The following is a 13,914-nucleotide window of genomic DNA, read 5'->3' on the forward strand; positions in this document are numbered from 1 at the left end:
ATGCTATCGCAACTTTTAACGAGAAAAATACCGTGATGCAGAACAAGCTTTCGTCCCCTTTCAACCTTCCCGCTTCCCGCTCTACCCTCAACTGGGACTTGCAGAAAAGAAGCGACCCGGGTCCACCCCGACTTGCCGAGTGCTACGAGTTATTTCAGGTTCCTTCCCGCAAGACGGGATGAACTTGCGTGCCTACCGTACCTGACAGCGTTGGTACTATGTGCCTTACTCCGTGCCTCACTACGATCGCAGTTATCTATCTAGATAAGTCCGATGATCGGCATTTTTTTTCTTTTTCTATTTCAATGCTTTATCTATCGATCGTACTACTGGGTTTAAAAAAAACCTGCTACCAACCTGAAGAACCGACCCCGGACGTGCGGGACTAGAAAGATAAAATGAATGCCTGATAAAAAAAGAGTTTAGGTTTGCTTTTTCTTGATATGATAACCTCGCTCTTGGTTCGGTGAAGCCTCACAGACCGCATGTCAATCCCGGGCCACACTCGTCGTTGAGAGGCCGGAGAAAGAAAGCATCAGCAAGGCTTTGTGATATCATCCGCCCAAAGTTTGTTGGGTTTATCGTGTGCCTAGCAGGCCCTTCATGACTCTGTTCTCAAGCACCTTATCTCCTCACCGGCTGACCGTCATAGCGTTCCTTATCGGATCAACCCTGCATTGCATTCAAGAATGGTTTGTATTTCAAGGCGCAGACCGATGGCAGATTCAGCTCTACGGTATTTTTATATCATACATGAGATCCGCAAACACACTGCAGATTTACATTCTCCCTAAAGCCAACCATCGACAACGGTGAACATTTCCGGTTTGACCATAATCTCAGAACAGACGCTGAATTGTCTCTCCATACTCCATGACGTCATTTACAATTCATCTCTGCCCGAGGCCTTGACCACACCCTCATCGGTCTCCTTCTTCTCCTTGATATCAATCTTCTCGTTTGACTGCCATCCAAGCGCCCTAAGCCTCTCTGACAGAATAGGGTGCGAGAAGTGGTAGCTAGCATACATCCAGTCGGCATCCATGTTGCTCAGGTTCTGAATCTGAAGCTTGATGAGAGATCGTGCCAGCTCGACTGGGTATCCAAGGCCCTTGGCGAAGTCGTCGGCCTGGAACTCAAACTTGCGGCTCAGAATGTTCATACCAAGCTGGATGAGAACATCCATGGGCGCAAGCGCATCAGAGAAGAGCAGGAAGCCGATGATGATGGGTCGCTCGTTGACAAACCCAAAGTCGGCATACAGAGACTTGTTGTTGATAAATACGGAGAAGAGTGTGAAGATGTAGAAGAAGTGCGCCTAAGTATCAGGTCAGTAAAACGTAAACCTGGTGGATTTCAACAGGCTTCAAGCGGGAGGTCAACATACCTGAGCAATACCAAACAGGCTAGTGGTATGGCCAAGCTTCCAGTGACCAAGCTCGTGCGCGAGCACAGCAACGACCTCCTGGGTTTCGCTCTTCTCAATCAAGGTATCGTAGATGACAATGTGCTTCTTCCACGGCAGGCCAAAGAAGTAGGCGTTGCTGTGAGCAGAGCGCTTACTACCATCAATCACGTAGAGCTCGTGCAGCGGAAAGTTGAGTCTCTTGGCCAAAGCCTCGACTCCAGTCTTGAGCTCGCCAGGTTCCAGCGGAGAGAGTTTGTTAAACAGAGGCAGAATGGCGATCGGGTAAACGGTGATCATGAACACCTGGAGGAAGGCACCGAACATCCAGAGGTAGTAGAAGAACTGATCGCCAGTCTTCTGGATGATCTTGAGGAAACCAGCCAGAATAGGCGGGGTAAGGACGACGGTGAGAAGCTGCGACTTGATGAGATCCGTGATGAAGAGCTTGGGTGTTTGCTTGTTGAACCCAAACTTCTCCTCAAGGACGAAGGTGTGGTAGATCGAAGTGGGCAGGGAGAGAACCTGTTGGATCATGACGAAGGCGAGGACGAAGACGATGGACTGCGAGATTTCACCGGTGAAGCGGGCGGGCGCATAGCTAAGCAGCAGTCTACCCGACCACGCCCAGAGCTTGGGCAGGACGTCATATTGTATAAAGGCGATGTTCTGAACCTGACCCCAAAGCTTGCTGACGAAACCGTACTTGGCCTTTGCGCGGCCGTAAGCCTGACTCTTGTCGAAGACTTCCTGGGAGATTTGCTGCTCGAGAACCTTGGGGGGCTTGGTCTTTTGGAGGACCTGGTACTGGCGGAGAGACAAGAAGCTCTCGAAGAAGTAGTGGGCGAGGGAGAAGCCGACAATCAGCTTCTTCCAGGGAAATAGTGGACGGTCCAAGAACCGCGCGAGACGCTGGAGGGGCGCATAAGCCAGAGTTGTTAGTCTTTCTGGCGCATCGTGGGGTATAGCCTTGCTTGTATTTCTTTTCTTTCTTTCACCACAGTAAATTGAAAGGGAATGCGAACCTGTAGAAAATCCATCGTGCGTAATTACGATGGCCACAAATTGGTGTTTGTGGGAGAATTGAAAGTTGTAAAAGTTGCAAAGGTGTTGTCGACAAGTGGGATCAAATACTGAAACGGGTAAGGTAAGCTGTCCTCCGCGTCGCGCTTAGCTCTCAGGCAGTCACTCACTCACTACAGGCGGGCACCCTACGTCAACGTGGCTAGTGGACCGTTAAACACAGCCAGGCATGTGGCGCTCGACGAGTCAATCGACTCAATGCGACTGAAATAACATCAAACAAATTGGTATTTACGGTAACTCAAACTCATGCAAGACTCAGTGACCATGTCCATAAACCGCAGGACGCTTACTTCTTGACACGTTCACTCAAGGTTTATCAAAAACTCTCTTTGTGGACAGACACTTGAAGCTTGACATGTACCTAAAGCATTCCAGTGAAACTTGCAATCTCATTCAAGCACGCGGGATTCTCATATTTGCCTTGACCCTCTCTAAAAGCTGCTCTCTTGTGTCGGAAGCTTTAGGGTGGAGATTTCTCTGCAAGTCAAGTCGGGTAAGAATATGTCTTTAAATAAAAAAAAATGGTATCCAAACCAAGTCGGGCAACCCAAGGTCCGTTTTCAAGTTGTCACTTACAGCAGAAAGCCATCTCCTCATCTCTTCATGCGTCCATGTATCTGGGTCACCTTTTGGGTCCGACTCCTTAGGAAACATATCACCGCCCCAGATGGCCCAGACGGCGGCACCCGTTACTAAACCCGTGAATGCTAGTGATGCTTGTTAGTAATTGTGCACAGCATTGAGGCTTCATGGCACCAAGTGAGGAGTCGTACCGAGAATAGCATTCTGCATCTTCGAGTCAGCAAGCTAGGTCTAGACTAGGTAGACTAGTAGGATTTGAAAAGCTTCGATGTGAAAGTTCTGACCTTTGACTTCATTGCATTATCTAGGGGAGTGGGCATTGTGGCGGTGGTGTCAATGTTAAGTAGGTAGGCAGGTAGGTACCTAGGTATGCAAGTCCAGTGACGATGTTGTAGGTGTTATTAAAGAATGTCTCCTGTGGTGGTGGCAATCCAATCTAGGAGAAATGGGCGGGCCGCAGATGACGAGGCACCCAAAGGCAAGCTTGATGTTGGACAAGACGTGTCAAAAAGTCAATCACTGTTACGTTTGTTGGGAGACAAATACAAGTCACATCGTCTGAAATTCAAGCATGCGAAACTCATCATGGTAAAAGCTGTTGCGAAGGACAGATCACGAATAGTGTATGCGCATCGTCGAACGCGTCAGCCACAAAGAGAATGTAGCCTATTCGCGGGGTCGCAACGCTCAAGAGCTCCAATCTGCTCCGAGGTTCATGTCTGTAGCTCAGGCAAAGCTGAAGTATTATTTTTGGGTTTTTATACTTTAACCACACTTTCTACAAAGTATAAAACGCCAGCTGGATGGATGAGATATACGACAGCAAATTACGTACATCATGAGGAAAGGGAACTTGTTGAACCGGATGCAAGAATGGGAGAAAGAGAATAATTGGACTTTTTCGGGATGATAGACAGTACGGTTCGCAACATTTCACTGCTGCAAAAGACCTAGACCAATCAACGACCGCAAATGACCAAGATTAAACCCCACTTTTGGGACCGCCAAGTCCCTTGACTTTGCAATCCCCAAGCCCACAAACCCAAGCTGTGCAGTTACGAAATTCCTCCTCGCAACCAAAATAGCCCCTCGATTTCGACGTCAACTCAATTGCCGCCTCAAAACACCGCCAAAATGCCTCGCGAAGTCGCCGACATCAAGAAGGTACTGCTCTAATCACATGAAACTGTTTCCAGGCTATTTTACGTCTATAGAGAAGGGCGCTAACCTAAAAAAAAATCACAGTTCATCGAGATCTGCCGGAGGAAGGATGCTTCCTGTGAGTTGCCCACGACGACACAAAAACAGCTAAGCTGTCCTCCCGAAAACCGACGAGCGAAAAACGACCGATTGATAGCGATCAAACGATAAACACGTGTTTAATTTCATGTTCTAACGAGACATGTGACGGAATTTTAGCTGCCAGGATCAAGAAGAACAAGAAGTCGAACCAGGTCAAGTTCAAGGTTCGCTGCCAGAAGAACCTGTACACCCTGATACTCAAGGATGCGGAGAAGGCCGAGAAGCTCAAGCAGAGCCTGCCCCCTAGTACGTCAACAAAACCCAACTAGAATGAAACACAGCGCTTGCCAGCAGTTGAAAGCACATGTATTGGGATGCGCACTTGACGGAGCACAAGGCTGACCGGACGATTCCCTCTTTTTTTCTAGGCCTGACGGTCACCGAGGTCAGCAAGAGTGACAAGAAGTCCAAGTCATCATAGATGTTGAAACTTTCATGTTTACTTGTTTATGAGTTCGGCTTTCTTGGCTTGCTGTTTTTTTAGAGGGAGTGACGGACAAGGCAAATAAAAAAAAGGTACTCTTTGAACGACGGTGCATCACGAAGGGATTTTGCATTTTGCAGCAAGCAACCCCAAAGACGGATCGGGGGATATTTCATGATCAAGGCGTCTAGGTGTACACCTCGGAATTCAGGCCTGGCGGGGGCCGTTGAAACAAACGAAGAAAAAAAGCATGCCCTGCAAGCTCTTGGGCCCTTTCTCCCTTTACTCTCACTTGTGCCATTTCTTGTTTTGTGGAATTTTGAGTCGACGTTGCCGCCGGCCTTGTGATGATGCAGTGTCTACAGCACTCGTCGTTTCATATCAGTGAGAATGGGTGCCCAAACACATCGACCTACAGGATTCATTCGGCCGGCTGGTCGTTGACTTTCATGGCCATGAAAGCATATGTATCCCAGAGACGCTACACCCACCGCGTCTCCTTTGGTCTCCGCACGCTACCGCCGGTTGATTTGCACCGTCACTGCATGGCAAAAACTTAACCCTATTCACATGAGCAGCAGCCGTGCTGATTAGTTCCCAAAGCCCCTGGGAGCCACCTCTAGGACTTGGTTAGCCTGCTGCCACATGGCAACCCGATGAAGAGTGCCACTGATCTCCTCATAAGTATCAAGCACGTGCTATACATATCTTGGGACATGTTGCGTGTTAGTCATGCTGGGCAAAGACAAAGACAGGCTGCGGCGTTTCTTTTTTTTTTTTTTTTTTTTTTTCACTGATGGACATTCATGCTGACCTGTGGGTGCGCACTCCGAACAATGGACACATGAACTATAATATCCCGCTTGCCAATGCCTCGGGTTTGCAGCCCGGTTCGCAATGTGATTCAAAACAACAACAAAACCATGGCACAACAGGTGACGAAGCCTGACCTTCGGGATATTGGTCGGTAGGCTTCTCTTTTGTAATATGGGTGCTTTTATTAACAGTGTAGAGCTGCGATGATGAGGCATGGCTTGAGGATTATATTGCAATCATTTACCACGAACTTGCGGGCTCAGTCGGCGACAAGAAATACTTCTTGGCAGCACAGAGCACATAAAACTCTTACCGGTCTGAAGGGGCCCGTCGGTGCTTCTAAGACAACGAATATCGTGAATGTCCCTTGTTTGGTAACATGGAACTATGAGTATCATTTCCTTTGGTTTTGTGTGGCACAGGGTAAGGAGGGAAGGGGAAAGGCGGTGATTCACTCCTGAGCTTCCAAGCTCTAACCATGCATGGCTGAGCATGGAGAGATATCGAAACTTGATGAATTAACAACATGTCCAGTATACACATACCAAATGATACGCAAGTGATGAGGACTTCTCAGGACTTTGCCATTCGTATACGAGAACCGCGTTTGTCACCGTATACCATCCATACTCGACTCTTAAGTTTGAATGAGTACCTGACTACCGAGGCAGTGTATAGTTGCAAGGACTACTTCATGATGCCTTCTTGAGATATGACCGACCTCACAAGCAGTACTTGGTTCAAGTCAAATAAGCTGTTGCTCGCGTTTCGGTTGCCATTGGTGTGCACTTGGGTGAAGGATAAAAGTTTGTGACCCTACTGCGTGTCGGTAAGCGGTAAAATACAAGTCACTAAACCCTTTCTGTTTCGCTACTGCATACTACACCCGTAAGTGATGTCAATGACGGCTATTTATAATTACTCTACTGTAGGATAAATTACGAAGGTGGGAGGGAAACCAGGGATCAAGCCCACATTCAAATTACCCGGGGGCATGGTTCGGCCGGAGTGACACAACGTGTAAGTGAGTGTGCCCGACCAGAAAAGCAGTTGATCTGGTTGAGTGTTTATTCTTGTTGTTGCTGATGAAGAAAGAGGAACGCTTCAAGGAGACAAAAAAAAGGGGGTCAATCAGGTCACACAGGTTTTTGTATCAAGATCTTTAATCATTAGCATTTACAAGAATCTAATCTTATTTTTTTCCTCGTTAAAATCCCGTTACATGCATCAACCCCCTGACAGCAGGGAGTTCTACTGCAAGAATCCATACCCAGTCGTGAAAGGTGCTTCGGGTCCGACCAAGCCACTCGCTCCTCTGGGGAAGGTTCAAACACTTCCCAAAAGATGAAGCTCGATCAACCCATAAGACTGTTGTTAACAGCCACTTCCTCCACGTCCAGGAACCTCCTCCTCACAGCAAAACCCCCTTTACCATCAAGCCAGCGTCGAAACCATTTACAAGTCGTCGCAGTAGTCGATAGTGCTGGTGACGGTGACGGTGGGGGTGGGAGCAGTGCTGACGGCAGAGGTGATGCCCCAGCAGCTGCAGGCCGAAGCGTAGGCGGCGTCAGACGAGCAAGCGGTGGCGTAGGTGGGCTTGACGTTGACGGTGGCCTGGCGGATCTCGAGGATGGCGTCACGCTTGATGACGGCGGTGCCCTCAGCCTCGACGGTCACAGTCACGGTACTGGAGAGAGGGATGTGAGTGTTAGTATGTAGTTTTTGGAGTCTGTGAGGACCCTAGAAGGCCATTCTGGTGTAACGTACGTGGCAGGCGGGGTGACAACGGTGGTCTGGAAGCTGGAGCAGTCGGCCTGGCGGATCGAGATGGGAGCAGGGCGGTCTGCGACACCGGTGATGGCACGGTTGCAGTTGTTGCCGGCACACTCGCGCTTCTCAACGACGCTGCCGAAGGCGAGCGAGACGAGCGACAGAATGGCGATGACCTTCATGTTGACTGAGTTTTTTTTCGTTGGAGGAGGTTTAAACCGTAAAGTTGGCAACGAAAGTTGAATAAATCAGGGCCTTTATTCGTCGACTTGGAGCGTACACTTGAGGGAAGCTGAGGGGGTGAAGAAGGGAAAGAAGAAAACCCGCATCGAGGAGGGTTGGGAAGGGCTGCCGTGATATACTTTTGGACTTTGTTACCACCGCCAACAGCATAGGTACATACATACATACCCATGGGGTAGGGAGGAGGGTTGGCAGGCGGAGTACACGGGTCAGGGGTAAAATGGATAGCCCATGACGAAAATGGAAGACAACAAGATTGTCTCCGTCCTTTACCTCTTCGCCCTGTCGTCGTCGGTGTTAGCCCTGCAGGCCAGGCATGCAGGTGTGGGAAAGTACCTGCCCGAGAAGGGCAAGGGCCAAGCAAACGACGCGAGTATGGGGTGGTTCAATAATATTGGCAAACCCCCCGGTCCGCGATCCGATGCCACCATGAGCCTTTACTTGGGATTCTGAACTGCAAGACTTGGTACCTGTTGGACACGACTCTTACTCTGACTATTTTTTTCTTCTTCTTCTGATTCGCACGCCGACCAGGCTCGATGAAAGTTGTTTTTGTCCTATTTTTGAAAATGCCCTCCTCGCTACGCCTGTGCAGAACATTGTATGGGCTGAGGTCTCATGTTCCCGCACTTCGGGTTACATAGATCAGAAAGCCATATCTCAGGTGGATCAGGGAATCAATAGAGAAGCGAGTAAATTGGGGTTGCCTGGACCGACATCCCACAGCCTGTCTTTTCCGTGGTCCCAACGGCTTGGCTTGAGTGGATGCCACCCATGCCATCTTGGCAGCTGTGATTGCCTGGGTCAAGCCGGAGAAGGCTGCTCCTCACCGGGAGAGGCGGCGAACATGATATCGCCCGGTCTATTCCACCTATGGGAGGTGGCTGTCTCGAGAGGAGGAGCCAAGAAGACTTGTTCGGTGAAAGAGGAATCGTCTGTACCAACGAGTAGGTACGGTACTAGCGTAGACAATTCTCGACTGGCTCGCTGGAGTGGCACGTCCGGAACAAAGTCAACACATTGGCCCAAGTTGTGACTTCGCAAAACAAAAGCTGTCACAAATCGAATTAGCGGGAGATTCTAATCGTTTCTCAACATGAACATTGATCACAGCGTCAGATTACACGATAGACTTTGCGAGATCATGCAGGGGTGAATTGAAGTAGCATGAATCCAATAAACGATGACTTCCCGCACACGCAGAACACGTGGTGTGGATCTTCCATGTTCAAAGAGATTCTCCTCACAAAAGATATTCTTGGGAATTGGGCAAAGATGGACTTGGGTGCTAACCCAGAGCAAGGTTGTGTGCCTTCTCCAATTTCCGATCAACGGCCCAGTCCCACTCTTATTTTGCTTCTTATCCATCGGTGGAGAGCCTTTTAGCCGTAAAGAAACAAAAAAAGAAAAGAAAAAAAAAATATACCCCCAATGCCTGGATCACGGTTGGGGAAGGCGAGGTCTGATTGGGTGGGTTCGCATTCGCCCAGTGAGGAGGTCGGCTCAGGGTAAAATCCCAACCGCCATGGCGACTGACAAACCCGCCTAGGCAGACCTCTCCATCCACAAGGCGCTCCCTAACATCTGGTACTGCAAGGTATCGTATTTTTTTTCCCCCGCTCCAGCTGAGAGAGGGGAATGAAATTGATAATTGCGGGACACCGCTTTCACACCTGTGGGTGCGACAATCCGGCTTGACATCCGAGACGGGTGAATACAATTTGTACAATTAGAGTATAGGTAGTCTTGGTATCTTGTCTTGCTTGTCTAGAACTAGAACTAGAATCGAATGAATCTACTGTATAGTAATTACAGGATATTGTACTTGTTTGTCATCGATGGGTTCAATCAAGAAACATGGTGGTGGCATGGAGCTTTGCGGAGACTTTCGGTTAGACGGATCGCTTGCAAGTGTACCAACGCAGCTGTTGATCGATGAAGCGTAATCTCGTAAATCGCTTCTTAATCCAGCCTTCTATCGCAGTAAAGGGGAGAGAGAAGGATTCTGAGGATAACAAAGAAAATTGGATTGCAAACATCGCCACACAAGCTTACCAGGCTTGCCAGGCACCTTTACTTCGTAATTTTCCAAGCTAATATGACCTCGTTGCGGGGGATGGTTTCGTTTCTGGAAGGTGCAACTACCGCCAAGCGCCAGGGATACCAGCCTACCCTTGACGGCCCGCTAAAGACTGACCAGCCACTTCTTTCGCCCTTTTGTTCGCCAGTTTTGTAGGTAAGGATCTTTTCTTTGCTTCCCCTGCAAGCCATACTTACCATCTCGTCAATCGGGGGCTCAAAGGACCTACCTACTTTGATCCCCATGGCTCAGCTCAATCTTTGATAGAGATAAAGAAATATTTCATAATCACCACAAATATCACAACCCGCTCCCCCTGTGTGGGTTGGTTAACACCTGCCTCGCTGGTCCATTCAGCAAGTATACCAAGACATTTGTTTATCAGCGCAGCTTACGGGGGGAGACGCTTTTCAGCTGAAGCCCAACTAACTCACCAAGCAGGCACCCAGGCTTTGCCAGGTACCGGCTACCAACCAACCATGCCATTCATATATACACGTGCGGCTAGCTGCGTGTTGTCTTTTGTCTTTCGTCCTTTGTGTCTCCGCTTCCAAAATTATACAAACCTCGTGTTTTCATGCTGTCCTACAGTAAAGCAAGGCACAGTTCCTCTCTTCCGAGATAAATCATGAGGGCCAAGCTCAGGGGGAAGACAGCGTGATCAAGTACGGCTACTACGATGTCCCGCAACAAAGGGTTCGTGAGACGTCAAAGTTTTGGATATAGATAATATTAAGACAAGCCGTCACGACTTTCCTCCAGTGAGAGTAATGCACCTGGCAAAGTCCGTTGGGCAATGGGGGTCGTTCATCAACCATTGATCTTCGATGCCTGTTTTGTTGTTTTGGTCTGAATGATCTGAATGAACCTTGATAGCTAAGAACAAACAAAGATTGCAAATAAAGCGAGAATCTCAGAAGTGTCTTGTACAAGCTGCCGCAAAATAATAAAGTACACAGAATTGTCTGGTATCGTTGTGCTGATAATTACAGTATTCCAAGCTTCAAAGAGACCAACTTTTCCAGCCCCTGAGCCCTTGAACATCACCCCTTTCCAAGATTCGTGCTGCCTGATCCTCATCCGTCATGTCCTTGTCATCACGTCCCATATTGTTTTTTTTTTCTCTTTTTTTTTCTTTCTTGTTCGTGCCCATCAACCAAAAACAATGTTGACGCCCATTTCCTTGCTAACCACCCTCCACATATCAGCCGTCCCCTTTATTTCTCGGGAGCAGGCCATGGACAGCTGAGCAGGGCTCGAGCCTGAGCCCACACCATCTCCCTTCACGGCCTCTCCAACCCCGCCCTCCGCCCTTCTCCAAACTTCTTGAACAATGTCCCATGCCCGCTCGATGTTGGTCATGCCTTGTCTCTTGTCGATGGCCGCGAAAGCCGTCCGCGCAGTATCTCGGTCGGCCTCGGTCGCAGCCTCACACGCAGCGACAAACAGCGGCCACAGCAGCGCGCCCATGGGCCCCTGGTGTTCCACCGTCGCCGCGCAGTGCCTCAGCGAGAGGTTTGCGTGGCGCTGGACGAGCGGGTGGTCGCGCGGGTGCGAGAGCACAGTACGGTACAAGTAGACGAGGGCCGAGTTGCGGTAGGCGAGGGCATTGTTGAGAATCGAATGAAGGCGGGCCGAAACGCCACCTGACCTCTTCTCTTCCCCTGCAGGTGTTTCGTCTTTCGCAGCTGTGGTATCTTCCACCAGCTTGGTTGGATCGCTCTGGTGAAGAACCCATCCGGTCGGCAGGTTGGGGGTCCATCCAAGCAATGCAGCCTCTACAGCGCCTACTGTGGTTTCAAATTCGGTCCGCAGCACCGCGACCTTGCCGTTGTGGCCAGCATCACGCGCCTTTGCGACGTCGGTCTTGAGCGGGAGGAGGGCGGATAGACGATGTATTATGGGCCACAGCGTTGTGGCCATGCCTAATAGACTGTCCACGTTGTTGAGAGTGGACGTTGCGGTAGGTGCCGATATCGGGAATGGCACAAGACAACCTGCTGCCGGGGCGGTGGAGAGTGGCGCTGTGCCAAATGAAAGAGCCGCGATCACGTCGTAGAAGCGGAATGCCTAAAGGGGCTGGTCAGAAACTATCCTTTTCTTCTTCTAAATCAGTGTGAAAAAGGTATACTCACTCGCTCTAAGAAGATTCCCGTCGAATCCAAGGGCTCGGGATTTGAGCACATGACTGTGAGAGCGCCCTTCAGGTGACCCTCGACAATATTAGAGCGACCTCTCTGAACCAGCTATTTTGGGTCAAAGTTAGTAACACATCACCAAGAGTGACCATATAATGATGTGCGGATCTCACCACTTCGTAGTAAATGAGTAGCATGATAGCCGCCAAGACCTCATTCCTATTCACGCCTGCATTGTGCATACGTATCAACCCCGCAAGCCCCTGAATTGCCCGGTGATGAAAGTATAGCGACTTATCGCCCTCTTTAGCATCCACACCTCTGTGTTCCAAGTGCGCTCCTGCGAGCGCAAAGACCGCATCGGCAACGGGAGAATTGTTGCCGCCGCCGCCACCACCACGCATCAGTGGCAGAACGAGCTGCTGAAATGGATTACCCGTTTCCTCACGGAAGACAATCAAATGAGAAAGGACGTTGCAGAAATGATCCACCAGTGACCTTTGGCGAGGGTTTTCGGAAAATTCCGAGAAAGAAGGGCATGTGAACTCAAGGAGAGGCGAGCGGACAGTCGCAGGGGAGCATATTGTAAGGTCTGTGCTGAATATAGTGTTTCCGGCTGTTGTGTTTGTTGCCACGGTTGTCGTCGATGTGAACGAGCTCCTCCTATCGTGCTTTATTCCAATCAGTCCTGCACCTCCTCCTGCAATGTCGATTTCCTCCTCGCCGTCGTCGTCATCTTCGTCGTATATGAGCACTCTTGGCTGAGTGGTCGAGTTGAGCCTTGGCCCGGTAAAGTCCTCGTCCGGAGTTATTATAACTGAACTGGTCTCTAGTGGAGGTGCCAGAAGCACATTTGGATCAAAAGTGTCGTCAAGTGGAGAGAAGATGAGATCGTCGTCAAAGGGATCAGGCATGCTCGCTTGCCAAGGCTGATGGCCCCAGTCATGTGAGACGCGTTGATGTTGGCTGAGGCGGTTCTCGCAGGCGTCGAACCTATCAAATCGGGCGCCATGGTCGTCCTCTGCAGCCTCACGCTGGTGTGCTCCGTTGGTAGACGCGTCGGTCAGCGAGGAAATGAAAGAATCACGCTTCCTGCGCTGCCTAGGCCTAACGGGCTCATATACACAGGAGCTCCCTCGCTCCGCACAGCGGGAGCACTGTGGTCTTTCCTCGTTACATTTCTTTTTCTATGTTTTGCCAAATCTCAACAGTTAGCTTTGTTAGAGAAACGCTTTTCGCATGTGATTTGCAAAAAAAAAAAAAAAAAAAAAAAGTATAGTGGCCGCATAGCGTATCCCTCCCAACCACGCCGTGATTGCAATGGGGATAAGCGGCTGAAGCGTGGGGGGTGGCGTAGTAGTACTAGGCAAGCAAGTGAAGCTGAGAACAGAACGGACCCTTTCTTTGCTGTAACATGGGGGATTGTGTGTTAGCGATCCTATCTGAGCAGCTGAAAAAACAGTTCAAGCAATGGCGGGAAGATCATACCAGGATGTGCAACCTAGAATAGTGGCCAAGAAGGACGTTAAAGTCAGTCAACCAGTCCACAGATGGCAATTGTACCGCGCTACAAGTCAGCCAAACTCACCAGCTCTTGACCGACGCTTCGGGGCCTTGGGAGCCGCGAGTTTTGTGAATAGCAGCATGATGGCAAATTGGGGGCTATTCCATCAGTTGAAGTCTGCAGTCGTGTATATGGCAGCAATTTTGCATCCTTTTGTTTAAAACAACGACCACGACCGGGTGGGTGAGTAGGGCAAGCTAGAGTATTGTTAAAGCCCAAAACTAAGGGGAAAAAACGATGGGGACAAAAAAGAATAAAATAGAAAACCCGGCACCAGCAATAAAAAGGGACCGCCTAAGCGCGATTGAGAAATAAGTGAGAGCCCGAGCAAAGTCGACGATCCCCATTTTTCAAGCTCTCCTTTTTCCTCTTTTTGTTTTCCCCTCCCCTCCACACGCCACGGCTCCGCGTAAATCATCGCTGGGCATACCCTGGGCCTCCCCCGGGGGGGCTCTATGGAACACTGGAGGGCTGTGGTGTCGTACCTGGCGGGCGAGACGTGGA

General features: G+C 49.7%; 6 protein-coding genes across 6 annotated transcripts; 2 read left to right on the plus strand and 4 right to left on the minus strand.

Moving 5' to 3' along the window:
- Positions 1-37: 37 nt before the first annotated feature.
- Positions 38-3,393, minus strand: PgNI_06035 (uncharacterized protein; the record flags this gene model as incomplete). The annotated part of the gene is made up of 5 exons (XM_031126064.1): positions 38-1,318; positions 1,388-2,317; positions 3,068-3,198; positions 3,265-3,277; positions 3,358-3,393. The coding sequence occupies 5 exons, from the start codon at positions 3,391-3,393 to the stop codon at positions 884-886; spliced, it is 1,545 nt and encodes a 514-aa protein (XP_030982902.1). The 3' UTR covers positions 38-883.
- A 715-nt stretch (positions 3,394-4,108) lies between these two features.
- Positions 4,109-5,077, plus strand: PgNI_06036 (uncharacterized protein; the record flags this gene model as incomplete). Its single annotated transcript, XM_031126065.1, has 4 exons — positions 4,109-4,237; positions 4,319-4,352; positions 4,493-4,621; positions 4,744-5,077. Coding segments are annotated over 4 exons (345 nt in total), but the record flags the coding sequence as incomplete, so codon positions are not given.
- A 1,698-nt stretch (positions 5,078-6,775) lies between these two features.
- Positions 6,776-8,002, minus strand: PgNI_06037 (uncharacterized protein). The gene is made up of 2 exons (XM_031126066.1): positions 7,383-8,002; positions 6,776-7,302 (listed from the first exon to the last, which is right to left on the minus strand). The coding sequence occupies exons 1-2, from the start codon at positions 7,565-7,567 to the stop codon at positions 7,071-7,073; spliced, it is 417 nt and encodes a 138-aa protein (XP_030982904.1). The 5' UTR covers positions 7,568-8,002; the 3' UTR covers positions 6,776-7,070.
- Positions 7,869-8,081, plus strand: PgNI_06038 (uncharacterized protein; the record flags this gene model as incomplete). Its single annotated transcript, XM_031126067.1, has 1 exon — positions 7,869-8,081. One exon carries the CDS (start codon positions 7,869-7,871, stop codon positions 8,079-8,081), a length of 213 nt encoding a protein of 70 aa, XP_030982899.1.
- PgNI_06039 (uncharacterized protein) lies at positions 8,040-8,930 on the minus strand (the record flags this gene model as incomplete). The annotated part of the gene is made up of 2 exons (XM_031126068.1): positions 8,040-8,680; positions 8,753-8,930. Coding segments are annotated over 2 exons (426 nt in total), but the record flags the coding sequence as incomplete, so codon positions are not given.
- Positions 8,931-10,860: 1,930 nt separating this feature from the next.
- Positions 10,861-13,492, minus strand: PgNI_06040 (uncharacterized protein; the record flags this gene model as incomplete). Its single annotated transcript, XM_031126069.1, has 6 exons — positions 10,861-11,778; positions 11,844-11,954; positions 12,020-13,033; positions 13,244-13,253; positions 13,335-13,347; positions 13,435-13,492. 6 exons carry the CDS (start codon positions 13,490-13,492, stop codon positions 10,861-10,863), a joined length of 2,124 nt encoding a protein of 707 aa, XP_030982170.1.
- Between the last annotated feature and the right edge of the window lie 422 nt (positions 13,493-13,914).

The sequence above is a fragment of the Pyricularia grisea genome, chromosome I (assembly GCF_004355905.1).
Source record: "Pyricularia grisea strain NI907 chromosome I, whole genome shotgun sequence".
NCBI classification, from domain to species: domain Eukaryota; kingdom Fungi; phylum Ascomycota; class Sordariomycetes; order Magnaporthales; family Pyriculariaceae; genus Pyricularia; species Pyricularia grisea.

What these genes read in the sequence shown, in the direction of transcription:
- PgNI_06037 (XM_031126066.1), bottom strand. Translation starts at nt 7,567, where the DNA reads ATGAAGGTCATCGCCATTCTGTCGCTCGTCTCGCTCGCCTTCGGCAGC. An exon ending in GTTGTCACCCCGCCTGCCAC is followed by an intron (nt 7,303 to 7,382) that starts GTACGTTACACC and finishes CCCTCTCTCCAG; the next exon opens with TACCGTGACTGTGACCGTCG.